Raw genomic sequence first — 12435 nt, 5'->3', positions numbered from 1 at the left:
GACTTGCAAGCGATCATAATATCATCGATGACACTGGCTACTGCCCCCTTTTTGAAGATGTATGAACAGCTGAACGACACAATGAAAGATCTTTTTAGCCTGGCTGCAACAATTAACTTGAAACTCCTGAAAATGGAAAATGCACATAGCTCGTACAAAGAGTCATTGCGGGGGACCCAAAAGAGAACTGAGTTAGCCCTCGACTCTTTAGTTGAATCCAATAAAAATGCCTATCTTGATAAGAAACTTTTGGCAGAGGTGGCTAAAGAAGCATTAAATCTTTTTCAAAAAAGAAATGAGTCACTTTGACGCGAAGCAAGACTCTGCAAGGTGTTTTTCGGGAGCTCCAACTACCTTTGCATTTGCCCCGAGCAGTTGTGCTCACTTAACTATAACCAAAAATGCTCTGGATACTCCATGCGTTCCAAGTAATAACATGGAACCAACTAACGCTCCATGTCAAAGTGATGTTTCAGTTTGTAAGCCTACACTCAAAGAAAATGTGAGGCTACTGGAGAGCGATTTGCCTGACATGATTTTTGACAAAGAAGTACTTACTAGTGAACCCGTACAAGTTCTCATCTCACATTCCAATGAAAAGGCGTTGACTACGCTATTTGATGACATCCTTACTACAAGCCAAGCCGCTGGCAATCTGGCTCTCTTAGATCCACAAACTGCGTCTACCTCCAATCTGGGAGCGCAAATCCAATCGGTTAGTGACGACTCTACACAGATACCCCTTGCTGTTGACCCTATGGATTCAACTCTTTATGACATATTCAAAAAGCCTGTGATCAATCAAGGGCCATTGAAGGGCAAAAAATGCCGGAAAGGGCAACTGCAATAAAAAACCGAAAAATCAATCCACAAAAAAGAAAATGTGGAAATGACTCACGCAAGTTCTTAAACATCAAAACCGTTAATGTGACGGTTAATAGAACTTTTGTAAAAGGTACAAGTCGCGACACAAATGCTTGCCCAAAAGACGCTACAACGGGGCTAGATGAAGCCCTAGAATCCCAATAAGGTCTTAGTTGTGTATCCAAAGAGCTACTGAACTTGTCAACTTATGAGGAAGTCAACGACCAGGATCTGAGCCTCCCTGATGCGGCGCCCATCATCGACTGTCTACCTGCTCTAACCATGCCAAGACATGTCTTGGTTGATCTACCTAAAGAGGTGTGTGCACCAAACATGGCTCCTGATGCGACGAATAACGTTGATTGCCAACCTGTTCCGATTATGCTAAGACAGGTTATGGTGGAACAACTTAAAGAGGTGTGTGCTCCTCATACGGCCCCAAAACCTCATCAACCACTGGTATTGCCCGTTACGACTGCACCGGCTGTGAAAGGCTTTACGACTGATGCAACAGCTGGGAAAGTCACCACGAGCGAAGGACAAAGTCAAATCCAGTGCAACAAAGCACAAAGAAGCTGTCAAGTCCTCTATCCCTTTACTTTAACTCAAGCTGACGCTCCAAAATCCTTGTCAACCTTCATGACACTGGACCAGAAACGCATGAAATTGGTAACCCTCGCCTTAAGCACAGATGGCCAACGAAATGCTCCTGCGACTCAAAAGAAGGCAGATAGTCTTAATGAGTCCCAAGCTGTGGCCCCTTCAAAATCCGATGTGCTGGAACAGATGCGTTCCAAGCGCACAGGTGGTGTTCTGCTGTGCCAGAGTTTTGATACCTCTACAACCAACAAGCCAAAGGCAGTAAATAGAAAGAGCACCCTGAAATCAAAGGATGAACAAGCCAGAAGCATTGTTCAGAAACCACAGGGTCGATATCAAGTTCTCCTGGAACGGATAGATTCCTCGGATGATTTAATCTTATATCGCCACAATGTGTTATGGCTATGTCATCTTGTGCCTAGCCTTAGAGCTATTGTATCGGGAGAGTTGAAAACCGTTGAATTTTTTGATGAAAACAAAAATGATGTGGTCTTACTCCATCTACAATCAAAACTTATAGCAGATATCCTCATGGAAGCAGGCCCGGTGTTGATGTCTTTGGGTTTCGACATATCTGTAGTAGTTAAACACCCTGTGTCTGGGCTTCTGGAAAATGACTTGAACTGTGTGCCTATTAATGAAGCTAAAAAATCAAATGCTCATGTCATTACCATCGCACAACCGCAAATAGCGCAGTCACAAATGTGCAGCTCACAAGATGATTCGACGGATAAAATATCTATGAGTGATCCCATAAGGATAACAATTCAAGGGGCTGTAAGGCTCCCAATCTCTAGTGATGACACTGAGGAAGTTGTGAATTCAGCCGTACCAGATAATGATTGGTCCTGGTTAGCCGGCACCTTAAATTGCGAAGCTGACAAATAATGCCAAGCCAAGGGGAACCGGCAGACCTGCACAATAGGATCCTGGAAAACGAGGGGATTTACCCATCTGTTCAATACTCCCTGGGCTACTGATCTGGACCTCATTTGCTTGCAGGAAACATGGCTTAATGAGATCCCCATCTTCGAAGGCTTTGAAATTGCGTTCAATCCGGCCATCAAAGAGTATAAGGGCAGACCTAAGCTGGTCTCTTAGTGGCGGCAAAGATAGTGTCAGGCCTCAGGATTGTTGAATCTTTCAATCCATCTCCTTTTATACAAGTAGTGGTGATCAGTCTCTATGTGGGAAGGAACGCTTTTGCACCTAAATTATACATCATAAACCTATATTGGAACCATTCGGCTGTTGGCTCAGAGACCTTTATTGATCAGGTTACCTCAACAATTGACGACCTAACAGAGAAGGAGAACATGATCAAGCTTATCGTCTGCGGTGACCTTAAAATTGATTGCATCACGCATCTAAATCTACCTGGCGCCAAAAAATCATTCAAAACCCACCAAGAGAAGATAGTAAATCAATGGTGCACGGAATTGGACCTACGTGGGTTAACGATGTTAAACGGCCAAACAGTTGGTGATATACCTGCTCGACCTACTTGGCGTAGAGGTGACCAGAGTTCGACGCTTGATTATATGTTTGTCTCCGGAAATCTACACATGAGGGCAACTCGTCTGGAGATCACCAATATGATTCATAGTGACCATTATATGGTGACTCTAGGTCTTCATAATCTTATGGAGTGCGAGACCAGAACGTGGCCGCATGCAGTGAGAACTGGAGCATCCAGAATATGGCTTCATCTTGAAACTGAAGAGGTTACTCATATCACAAAGGGATTTCAAAAAAATTCGGAGTCACCGGAATACGCCCATCTGCTATCTCAATTCGAAGAACGGAAAAATAAACTAAAACATGCAGTCTTCTCACCCAAACATAGATTTGACTTGGAAATTCTTCAACATAAAAGAGCCTTACGTCGTGACTTAAGAAATGCCCACAGACAAAATCACCCAAATATTAACAACGTAAAAAAAGCAATGAGACAAGCATACAAGAACTGGCTCAAATCTCAAAGCGATTATGGTACAAAACGATGCAGAGCTGATGCTGTCCAAAATGACGAGTAACAATGGAAGAGACTATTGGAGACTAATAAACACCACTTTAGCTGCACAGCACGCCCTCCAAGCAAATTTGGTCTCAGAAGTTGAGTGGACGTCCTTCTATACTGAGCTTTTCTGCAAAGATGCGACAACTTCAGAATGGGTCGGTCCCTCTCTTACTCATTGGGATATCGTATTCCCTAGAGACGACATCCTTCAAGTCATTAAAAAGCTGCACGATTCCAGAGCTCTGGGCCCGGATGGTCTGACCAATTTCTCTATCAAACAACATCCAGATGAATGGTCAGACTTCTGTACAATACTATTCCAAAGGATTGTGCAAGGTTGTAGTACACCTAAATCGTGGAAATCTGCGGTGATTGTTCCAACTTTTAAGAAGGGTGACAGACGTAATCCCAAAAACTACAGACCAATTGCGCTGCTGGACGTGTTGGGAAAAATCTATGCCACCCTGCTGCAACAAAAACTACTAAAGTGGTCCACTAACTCCAACCGGGTGGATCCGAGACAAACTGGGTTTGTGAAGGGGGTCGGTTGTGGAGTGAACCTGCTGCTGATAAACCTGCTGAAGATGGAAGCTCATCGCTCGACATCCAAAGTATATTTGGCTTTAATTGATTTATCCCACGCGTTCGACAGTATCAACAGAGATTTGCTTTGGGGAAAACTGGGTGCCTGGAACTGTCCTCCTAGCCTATTGGCGGCTATACGTGAGCTGCACACTAATACCACAATCAAAATCAGATTAGATCTCAAAGGCTCACTATCGGCTCCTATCAATACACACAGAGGAGTGAAACAAGGGTGTCCTCTTGCAGCCTCCATTTTTAATCTGTTCATATCGGATATTAAGGAGGAGATCTTTACCGATATAGCAACCTTTCCACCAAAAATCAATGGTACACATATTGACTATCATGTGTACGCTGACAACCTTATTCTTATGGACTCTACACCGATAGGGTTGCAGCGTAAACTCACCACTCTTGAGAAATATCTAGTGGCCAATGGTTTGTTAATAAATAAACAAAAATGTGAGATCTTGGTCCTTGAAAAACTTGCGGGCAGTAATGGGAAGGTGAAAAAATTTAACTGGTTTCTTGATAAAGAACCAGTTAGGATTGTGAAGAACACTTCGTACCTAGGCATGAAAATTAACGCCAATCGAAATAATGCTCCCTGGGTTGAAGCGACCAAAAACAAATGCCGCCAGTTGGCGTGTCAGGCCTCCCTGATTAACAGAAAATTTGGGAAGTTTTCTTTGAAACCTACTGTAACCTTTTTTCAACAAAAAGTGGTGCCTGCACTTATATATGGTGGTGAAAATGCCTTTGGCTGTGATTACGAGTTGTGGAACACATTAGAAAACATCTTTTGGTCCAAAGTGTTATGTTTACCAAAGGGTACGCCCACAATTTGTATAAGATTCGAACTTTCCTATATCTCGATACAAGCTCGTGTTGCTTGGAACCTACTAAGTTTGTTTAGGAAAACGAGGCAAAAAGATCCGTTGCCACAAATCTGCATAATACAGCCACTGGGAAACGATACATCTGAAACAATGCTAACCCAATGGAGCAGATTATGTCTCGAAGTCCTAGTAATGTACGACATTTCTATGCAGACCCTGATGGACAATCCAGACCAGGCCAAAAAGATGTGGAGAGTGGACTGCATCAGAACATGTACTGCAAGATCGGAATCGAAAACAATGAAGGATGTCGCAGTGGAAACTAGAGTATATGGGCAGCTGCAAAACTACCTTACTTGTTTTCCCGACCAACATAGCAGGGCTTTGTATATGCACTTTAGGCTGAACATTCTGGCAACCAAGGAATGTTTAAGTTTTTGGGCACAACATGCCGACCTGGATTCAAAGTGCTGCTTTTGCCAGTCTGAAATCGAGACTTTAAAACACTTGACGATGTCATGTTCTGGGTTTGTTCAGCAAAGATCTATCATTTTTGGTTCAATAACCGCTAAATACCAAACCTTGACAAAGGACGATTGGTGGAGAGCCTTATTCGACGGCTCTAATCGACCTGTCTTATACGCGCTAGTGTGATAAAGGACGCGCTGAATGATGTGCCTATAAAATCAAAGCCTAATGAAAGTTAAACTCCAAAGTGATGTAATTTATGCATGTGTGATTTCGAACCTGTGCACCTAAACGAAATTGAACTGATTGGAGGGCGAAGACTTGGAATGTATGGATTGTGGAACATTTTTTATATGTGTTGTATTTGTCTTCTTTTTAAAGGTTTGTATAAACCAATAAAAATATTTTTTTTAAAAACTGAATCTGCACCTCTTACTTTGTCATGAGTGTTAATGGGTTAGGATCTTGCGAAAGCGAGGGATGGTCATGCATATATCCGCAAAACTAAGGATTGTAAATTACTGTTATAGCGTGAAAAGTTTGATTTCCAAACCGAACACTTAATAAAATATATATATATCCTCAAAATGAGGTGAGGATACTAATGCTGATGGAAGAAAATATGCAAATAATTTCTCTGTGAAACCCAAAGAGGCACTGATAAATAAGGTGGGCAGCCATTCAAACTGCAACTTGCTTTCTCTATAGGCCTAGCAGTCTCAATTGACCACACAGCCTAAGGCTCTAAGTCTCTACAACCATCACCATCCTGGTAGTAGGAGAGGTAACAGCACACACAGGAAAAGCTTACCATCTCCTTTGAGCAAAACTCAAAGAATTCTTCAGCAAGCAGTCTTCAGGTTGATGCCGAGTGCCAACTACAACCAAACAAAAAAAGGCAATACAAACCCTTGTAAAAAACAGGAGAAGGAGCCATCAACATGCGGAATGACGCCAAAAACCAAATCGAAAGTGATGTAAGGTGACAATGAAACATGTCACCGTTATCGGGAGCACCTCAACATAATTTCTTTTACGTTTTCACTTTAAAGGATATTTGCAAGTATGTATAACAAAAATCTCATATATAGGACCAAGTCAGGAAGTCATACATTCAGATCCAAGCCAAATGAGGACAGCAGGTCATGCAGAGGTCTAAAGATGGTTCTGTGGAGATTACTCATGAGGTGAGGACTAGTGGCTGCTCATTATTCATAGTCTTTAGAAGTTACTCAAGGAAAAGGAAAATTAGGTACGAACAGAGGTTGTGAGCGATGATCAAAGTAATTTCTCTTGCCATTGGACTATTTCATACAGCAGAAAGCAATCTCACCATCATCCACGATTGCACAGAAACCTTTCATTCCACATCTGGTACAAAAATGCCACAATACAAGTAGCAATTGCTACTTTAACAGTTAATTGATAACACAAATGCTCTATGAGTTCACCAAGAAAGTAACATGATTAAGACAGACCCGGAGAAACGTACAATTAAAGAAAATGAAGTATGCAGCATCTGATTTCACTGTTAACATGGGCCTGAATCTTGAGCCACTCACCTTCTTGGGATTCTGTTGCGCAAGAATCTTGTTTATTCAAAGGCTCAGTCCCTGCTAGCCCTGGTGTCACATAGACTTTGTCAGTCTTATCTGGATTACTGCTAGCAGACTCCCATTGTGATGTTTTTATTGGCGTTTCATTTTCACATTCGCCTAAAGAGGTGTTCAACTTTTCCTCACTTTGTAAACTATGCAAAGGGCTGGTTGGATGTTCAGCATACATCATCGGCAGCTCACCTACATGTGAGATATAAAGAAAGACAATTGTTTATGTTATTACAATATGACAAAATAGCAGTCAGTCCTAGTTCTATTGACATTTAGTGCAGTCCTATTAGAACAGCCTTAAAAAAACTCCAAGTGGGTCAGAAAGAGCTTAAAAAGATGGAAACATTGATCTCAGTTTTCATCCTCAACAGTGGAAAATTATAAGTTACTCACTGTAGTGACTAATGTACTCTTAGTCCCATTTCCTCCATACTGTATGGGTGTCCCTTCCAAGGGATGGGAGACGGAAACTTTTTCACCAGAAAAAACCTTCTTCCCCTTTAAATTTAGAGGAGCGCCGAGGTGCCGCCCTGGGAGCATGTGCTGCCCTGACTCCGCCCTCCGGCGCCACACCTCAGTCCCCACTGAAGCGCAGACAATAGATTTAACATTGCCTAATGACACCAGTATTATTAGGGGGGACGATGGTGGGAAGTATGGAGGAAAGGGGACTATTATATTCGTCACTACAGTGAGTAACTTAATATTACTCTTACGTCCCGTCCCATTTCCTCCATAATGCATGGGCGATTACAACTGAATGTAGCCCCAGGGTGGAGAGGAGACTCTCCTTAAGCAAATAGGTTCCTAATAACCGCCTGTCCGAAAGACGCATCAGATTTAGAGCCAGCATCCAAACAGTAATCCTTGCAGAAAGCAGAGGGAGCGGCCGAAGTGGCCGCCCTGCTTATGACTTGCCAAGGGACATGTCGCTGGAACTCGAGGGCTGTTGCCTTAGCCCTGACTGCATGGGCATGAATTTTGGCCGGGAGCGGCTTGTGCTGGCCCTTGTACGCTCTTTGATGGCCGACACCACCCAGCGGGATATGGAGGCCTGGGAGGCCTGATAGCCTGGTCTTGAGACTCCGAAAGTGACAAACGGATGTGGGGAAGCCCTTGGTCCTGTCCAAGTAGATTTTGAGGGCACGCCTGACATCCAGGAAGTGCAGCACCCTCAGTGCTTCGTCCTTAGGATCGGCAAAGAACGTAGGAAGTATTATTTCCTCGTTCAAGTGGAAAGCAGACAGCACCTTGGGCAGAAATGCTGGGTCTGTCCGCAGGACTACTTTGCCTCTATGAAAGGTAGTATATGGTTCCGAGGCGACCAGCGCCTGGATTTCGCTGTACTCTGTGAATCAGTGGAGTGGCCGGGAGGGCGTAAGCCATCATGCTGTTCCACTGATGCCAAAATGCATCGCACCGGGAGCCGTGGCCCTATCCCTTACAGGAGCCGAATTGAGGGCACTTCTCGTTGTGCCAGGTGGCAAAGAGATCCACCCGGGGATGACCCCACCTGTTGAAGATTTCCTGAGTAACAAGGTCATTTAGCTGCCACTCCTAATTGTCTGCTCCCAACCTGCTCAGCCTCCAGGTTGGCTTCCCCCAGGAGGTGGACTGCCATGAGGTAGATGTCGTTTTCCAGGGCCCATTCCCACATGCTGATTGCCAGTCTGCACAGAGGAGGGGGTTCTGGTGCCTCCCTGCTTGTTGACATAGTACATGCTGGTCGAGTTGTCTGTCTGGATGAGGACAATCTTGCCCCTGGGAAGTGGTAGGAATGCTCTGAGTGCTAGCCAGATGGTGGTCAGCTCCAACCAATTGATGTGGTATTCCTGCTCCTGTCGAGTCCAGGTGCCGTTGACCGAGAGATCGTCCAGGGTGTCACCCCAGCCCTCGAGCGCGGAGTCTGTGGTGATGGTGGCCTGCGGGTGAGGCGGCCGAAGGGCTTGCCCGTTCGTAGGTTGCAGTCCCTGTACCACCATGTTAGGTCCGGGTGGAGGGATGGAGGAACGTTGATCACCTCGGATTGAGAGCCCTGCGCATGGTTCCATGATGCCGCGAAGTGCAGCTGGATCCTCCTCAGTCTCTTGTGAGGGACAACCAATAGGACCGCCGCCAAGAGTCCCAGGGGATGCTGGTACCACCACGCTGAGATCACATCTATGCTGAGGAAGTGGGCAGTGGCCCTCTTGATGGCTGGGATCTTGTCCTCCGGTGGAAATACCTTCTCGGAGCACGTGTCCCAAAAGAGGCTCAAGAATGTCAGTCTGCGTGGGCTGCAGCTGCGACTTCCTGAGATTGAGTGAGAAGCCCAGATCGTGCAGTGTGTTCATGAGGGCATGGGAAGAGTGGTGTACCGCTTCCGGAGATGTAACCCTGACGAGCCAGTCGTCGAGGTAAGGGTAGATGGAGGACCTGCAATCTCAGGAAGGCAGCCACTGTGTTCATGATCCGGGTACAGACCCTGGGGGCCGAGTTGAGGCCAAAAGGGAGGACCTTGTATTAAAAATGGTAGCCCATGATCCTGAACCGAAGGAAAGAACGATGGGGTTGCCAAACCGGGACGTGTAGGTACGCGTCCTTCAGATCCATGGAGCAAATCCAGTCTCCCTTGCACAATGTCTCCGCTATAAAAGCTGGCGTGAACATCTTGAATTTTTGCAGGGGTAAGGAGAGGTTGAGGGTGGAAAGGTCAGGCACAACTCTCAGGCCCGCCTGGTTCTTTTTCTGAATGGGGAAAATCCTGGAGTAAAAGCCCAAGCCATGTTGGGAGGATGGGACTTCCTCCACAGCCTGGCTCTCTACAAGCGACCGGATCTCCGCCAGAAGAGATGCAGTACCAACTTGAGGGAATGGAGGGGAGGAGGGAGGAGAGGTTGGGATGGGTAGGCGGTACCCCATGGATACTACGGAGAGGATCCAGGGGTCCGCGAAATTCTGACACCAGAAATGTGCATGGAGAGCAATCCTGCACCCCACCGGAGACACGTGGACACGGAGGGGCGTGTCATGCCTTCTTTGCCTCAGAGGCTGTGGCGGAGGAGGGGGAATGGAAAAAGCCCTTACTCCCCCCTGCCTCCCATTTTGTTGCTTGCGCCGGTTCTGCGAGTGGTCAGGCTGCCTGGAACTCCGTTCCTGGAAGCCGCGGAACCCTCCATACGTACGCCCCCTGTCGGAGCGCTGCTGTGACTGGGTGTACGACTTGGGCTTGGTCTTTGTCAAGATGGATAAAGACTTGGGCGTTTGTGAGCTGTTTTTCATCTTGTCCAGCCCTTCGTCCGTGGTGCAGTGGAAGAGGTCCCCCCACCCTCGAATGGCAGATCTAATATGCGTTCCTGGACATCTGGGTTGAATTTTGTGGTCGGCCAGAGGTGTCAATATGGGCCACGGTGGATTCAATGAGGTCCTGTGGCACCAGCTTGGCCTCAGCCAGTCCCGCCTTAAAACGTGATTGGCTTTGCGTAGTGAGTTCCGGGAGGAAGTCCGCAATTTCCCGCCATAACCTTTGGTTAGCGGCTGCCAGCATGGCATCGGTGTTGGCCTGACAAAGATGTAAGGAGGCGTTGGAATACAGCTTCTTCCCGTACGCTTCCAAGATCTTATCCTCCTTGCCTAGTAGCGTCGCTGCTGTGGAGGTTGATGACGACTGAGGCTTGAAGCATAGTGATGCCGCAGCGATCACCGAGGAGTGTGGCCGAGGATGGGCCGATAGCAAGAGTATCACCCTTCATCTGCCTGTACGTGACGTCCAGGCGTCGATTTAACGGCGGGACCAAGTGGGTCCTGAGCGTAGCCTTTCTTGGCCAGGAAGACTACATCGGTTTGCAGTGGAATCCCAGTTTTGGCAGAGGGGTGTCGCGTGAGGACTTCAGCCAGATTCCCCCCTTTGCCGGCTGCTCAACCTCGGGCTGGGGTAGACCCATGTACTCCGGCAGCCCTGCAAGACGAAGGCCTTGGCTGAGGATGGCTTGTCAGGATCCTCCTCCTCATCCGTATCCTATGGATTAGGAGGATCCTGCGGAGGTGGAGGAGTAGCTGGAGCCGGAGGATGGGGTAGAGGGACATGGCCAAAGGCTGAGGAGGAGGCTAGTACAGACCCGCCTGAGCAATCGGCTGGGGAGTTTGTGGTGCCAGTGGCATCGCAGGGAGCACCTCCCTGATGACGTCCTTGAGGATAACCCCCATCTGAGGTGACTTCATGAGCCAGGGGAACCTCTCGACAAACCCCTCTTCATTGGCCGCAGGGGTTGTAGGGGGTACTGATGGGGTAGCGGGAGGGTGCTAGAGCCGCTGCATACCCTGCCCATATGGACGCAGTGCGAACCTGCCCTGCGCATAAGAAGGATCGGCTGTAGGCCATGTACCAGTCCCACCTTGACACTCGTTCTTCGCCGAACTCCTGGAATGGCGTTGGATGGGTGTTTCTGACTGGCACGGCAGCCATCTTGTCGAGCTGCCTGCCACTTGACTGCGACGTGTTGCTCAGCTCGCTGGGCCCAGCTTCCTCCAAGACTCTTGTGTGTGGATCACGAGGCCTACCCTGATCCTCGGACCTAGACCCGGTAGGTGTGACACCCTCGACCCAGGGGTCGGTAGAGCTGCGTTTAGGCACCCCCTCTGACGTATTGCCGGTACAAGGGCGGAGCCCCTCGGATGACAATCAGGTACAAGAACCTTCGGGTCCTTCAACACTGTCGCCGGGAGGATCCAAGGATCCCTCGTCCCCAAGGCCGGTAGCTGCAGCAGCCTCGGTGCACGTGCTGGTAGAAGGACCTGAGCGGTCCCTCCCACGCGGGCGAGTCCTTGGATAGGAGTCTTGTTGCAGGGTGCGATGGAAAATAGCGGCCCTACTGTCAGGATGCGACCATGGAAACTGGCATGCATGGAAACGCACTGCAGTTTAGAGTTCCTGATCAGGCGGTCTAGTCCTCACCTATCATGGCCGCTGTGTGTATATTACTAAGCCCCGCCCACCAACCGGTGCGTTGTATCTGCTTTCGTGATACTCAGCGTTCTGCAGCTAACCACGCTTAGCAGCCCTCCTTTTGCCTTCCATAAGAGTTCCTTAAAACTTCTTTCGCTCCTTTCAGTCCGGCTACTTCGCCGGGCTTCCTTCGAAGTTTTCTGCTTCTTTTTCTTTTCTGCGACCGCTCGCTACTTTCTTCCTCTCTTTTGTTTTCCTTGTCGGCGGCTACGCTATTCTAGCTTTCGGTTCTGCTCCTCCGGCTCCGCCTTCTCCTACGGCCCTCCGTGCTCCCTACTGCTTTCTTTCGTGGGATCTATCTATTTCTGGTAAGTGGGTTCTTACTTTATTACTTTCTACATTGCTGTGTTTCTTACCTTTCCCTCCGCGATACTCCAAACCGTCTCTCCTTCATTCTACGTGTGCTCACCGTTCTTTCACACCATGGCTGACATTGGCCGCTTTATTCTAGTTTCCAGTCCTATT

At 47.5% G+C, this 12435-nt stretch overlaps 1 protein-coding gene across 3 annotated transcripts in view; it reads right to left on the bottom strand.

Annotated features, from left to right (window-relative positions):
• Window positions 1-12435, bottom strand: part of PHF20 (PHD finger protein 20) — a 2392123-nt gene that overhangs the window by 959848 nt on the left and 1419840 nt on the right. For all 3 annotated transcript variants that reach the window (XM_069652246.1, XM_069652248.1, XM_069652247.1), the window contains exon 15: window positions 6939-7175. In XM_069652246.1, coding sequence (XP_069508347.1) covers window positions 6939-7175 — 237 coding nt within the window. The remainder of the gene's footprint in view (window positions 1-6938; window positions 7176-12435) is intronic.

The sequence above is a fragment of the Ambystoma mexicanum genome, chromosome 3p (assembly GCF_040938575.1).
Source record: "Ambystoma mexicanum isolate Mex_15411 chromosome 3p, UKY_AmexF1_1, whole genome shotgun sequence".
NCBI classification, from domain to species: domain Eukaryota; kingdom Metazoa; phylum Chordata; class Amphibia; order Caudata; family Ambystomatidae; genus Ambystoma; species Ambystoma mexicanum.
This window is presented reverse-complemented; position numbering and strand designations above follow the sequence as displayed.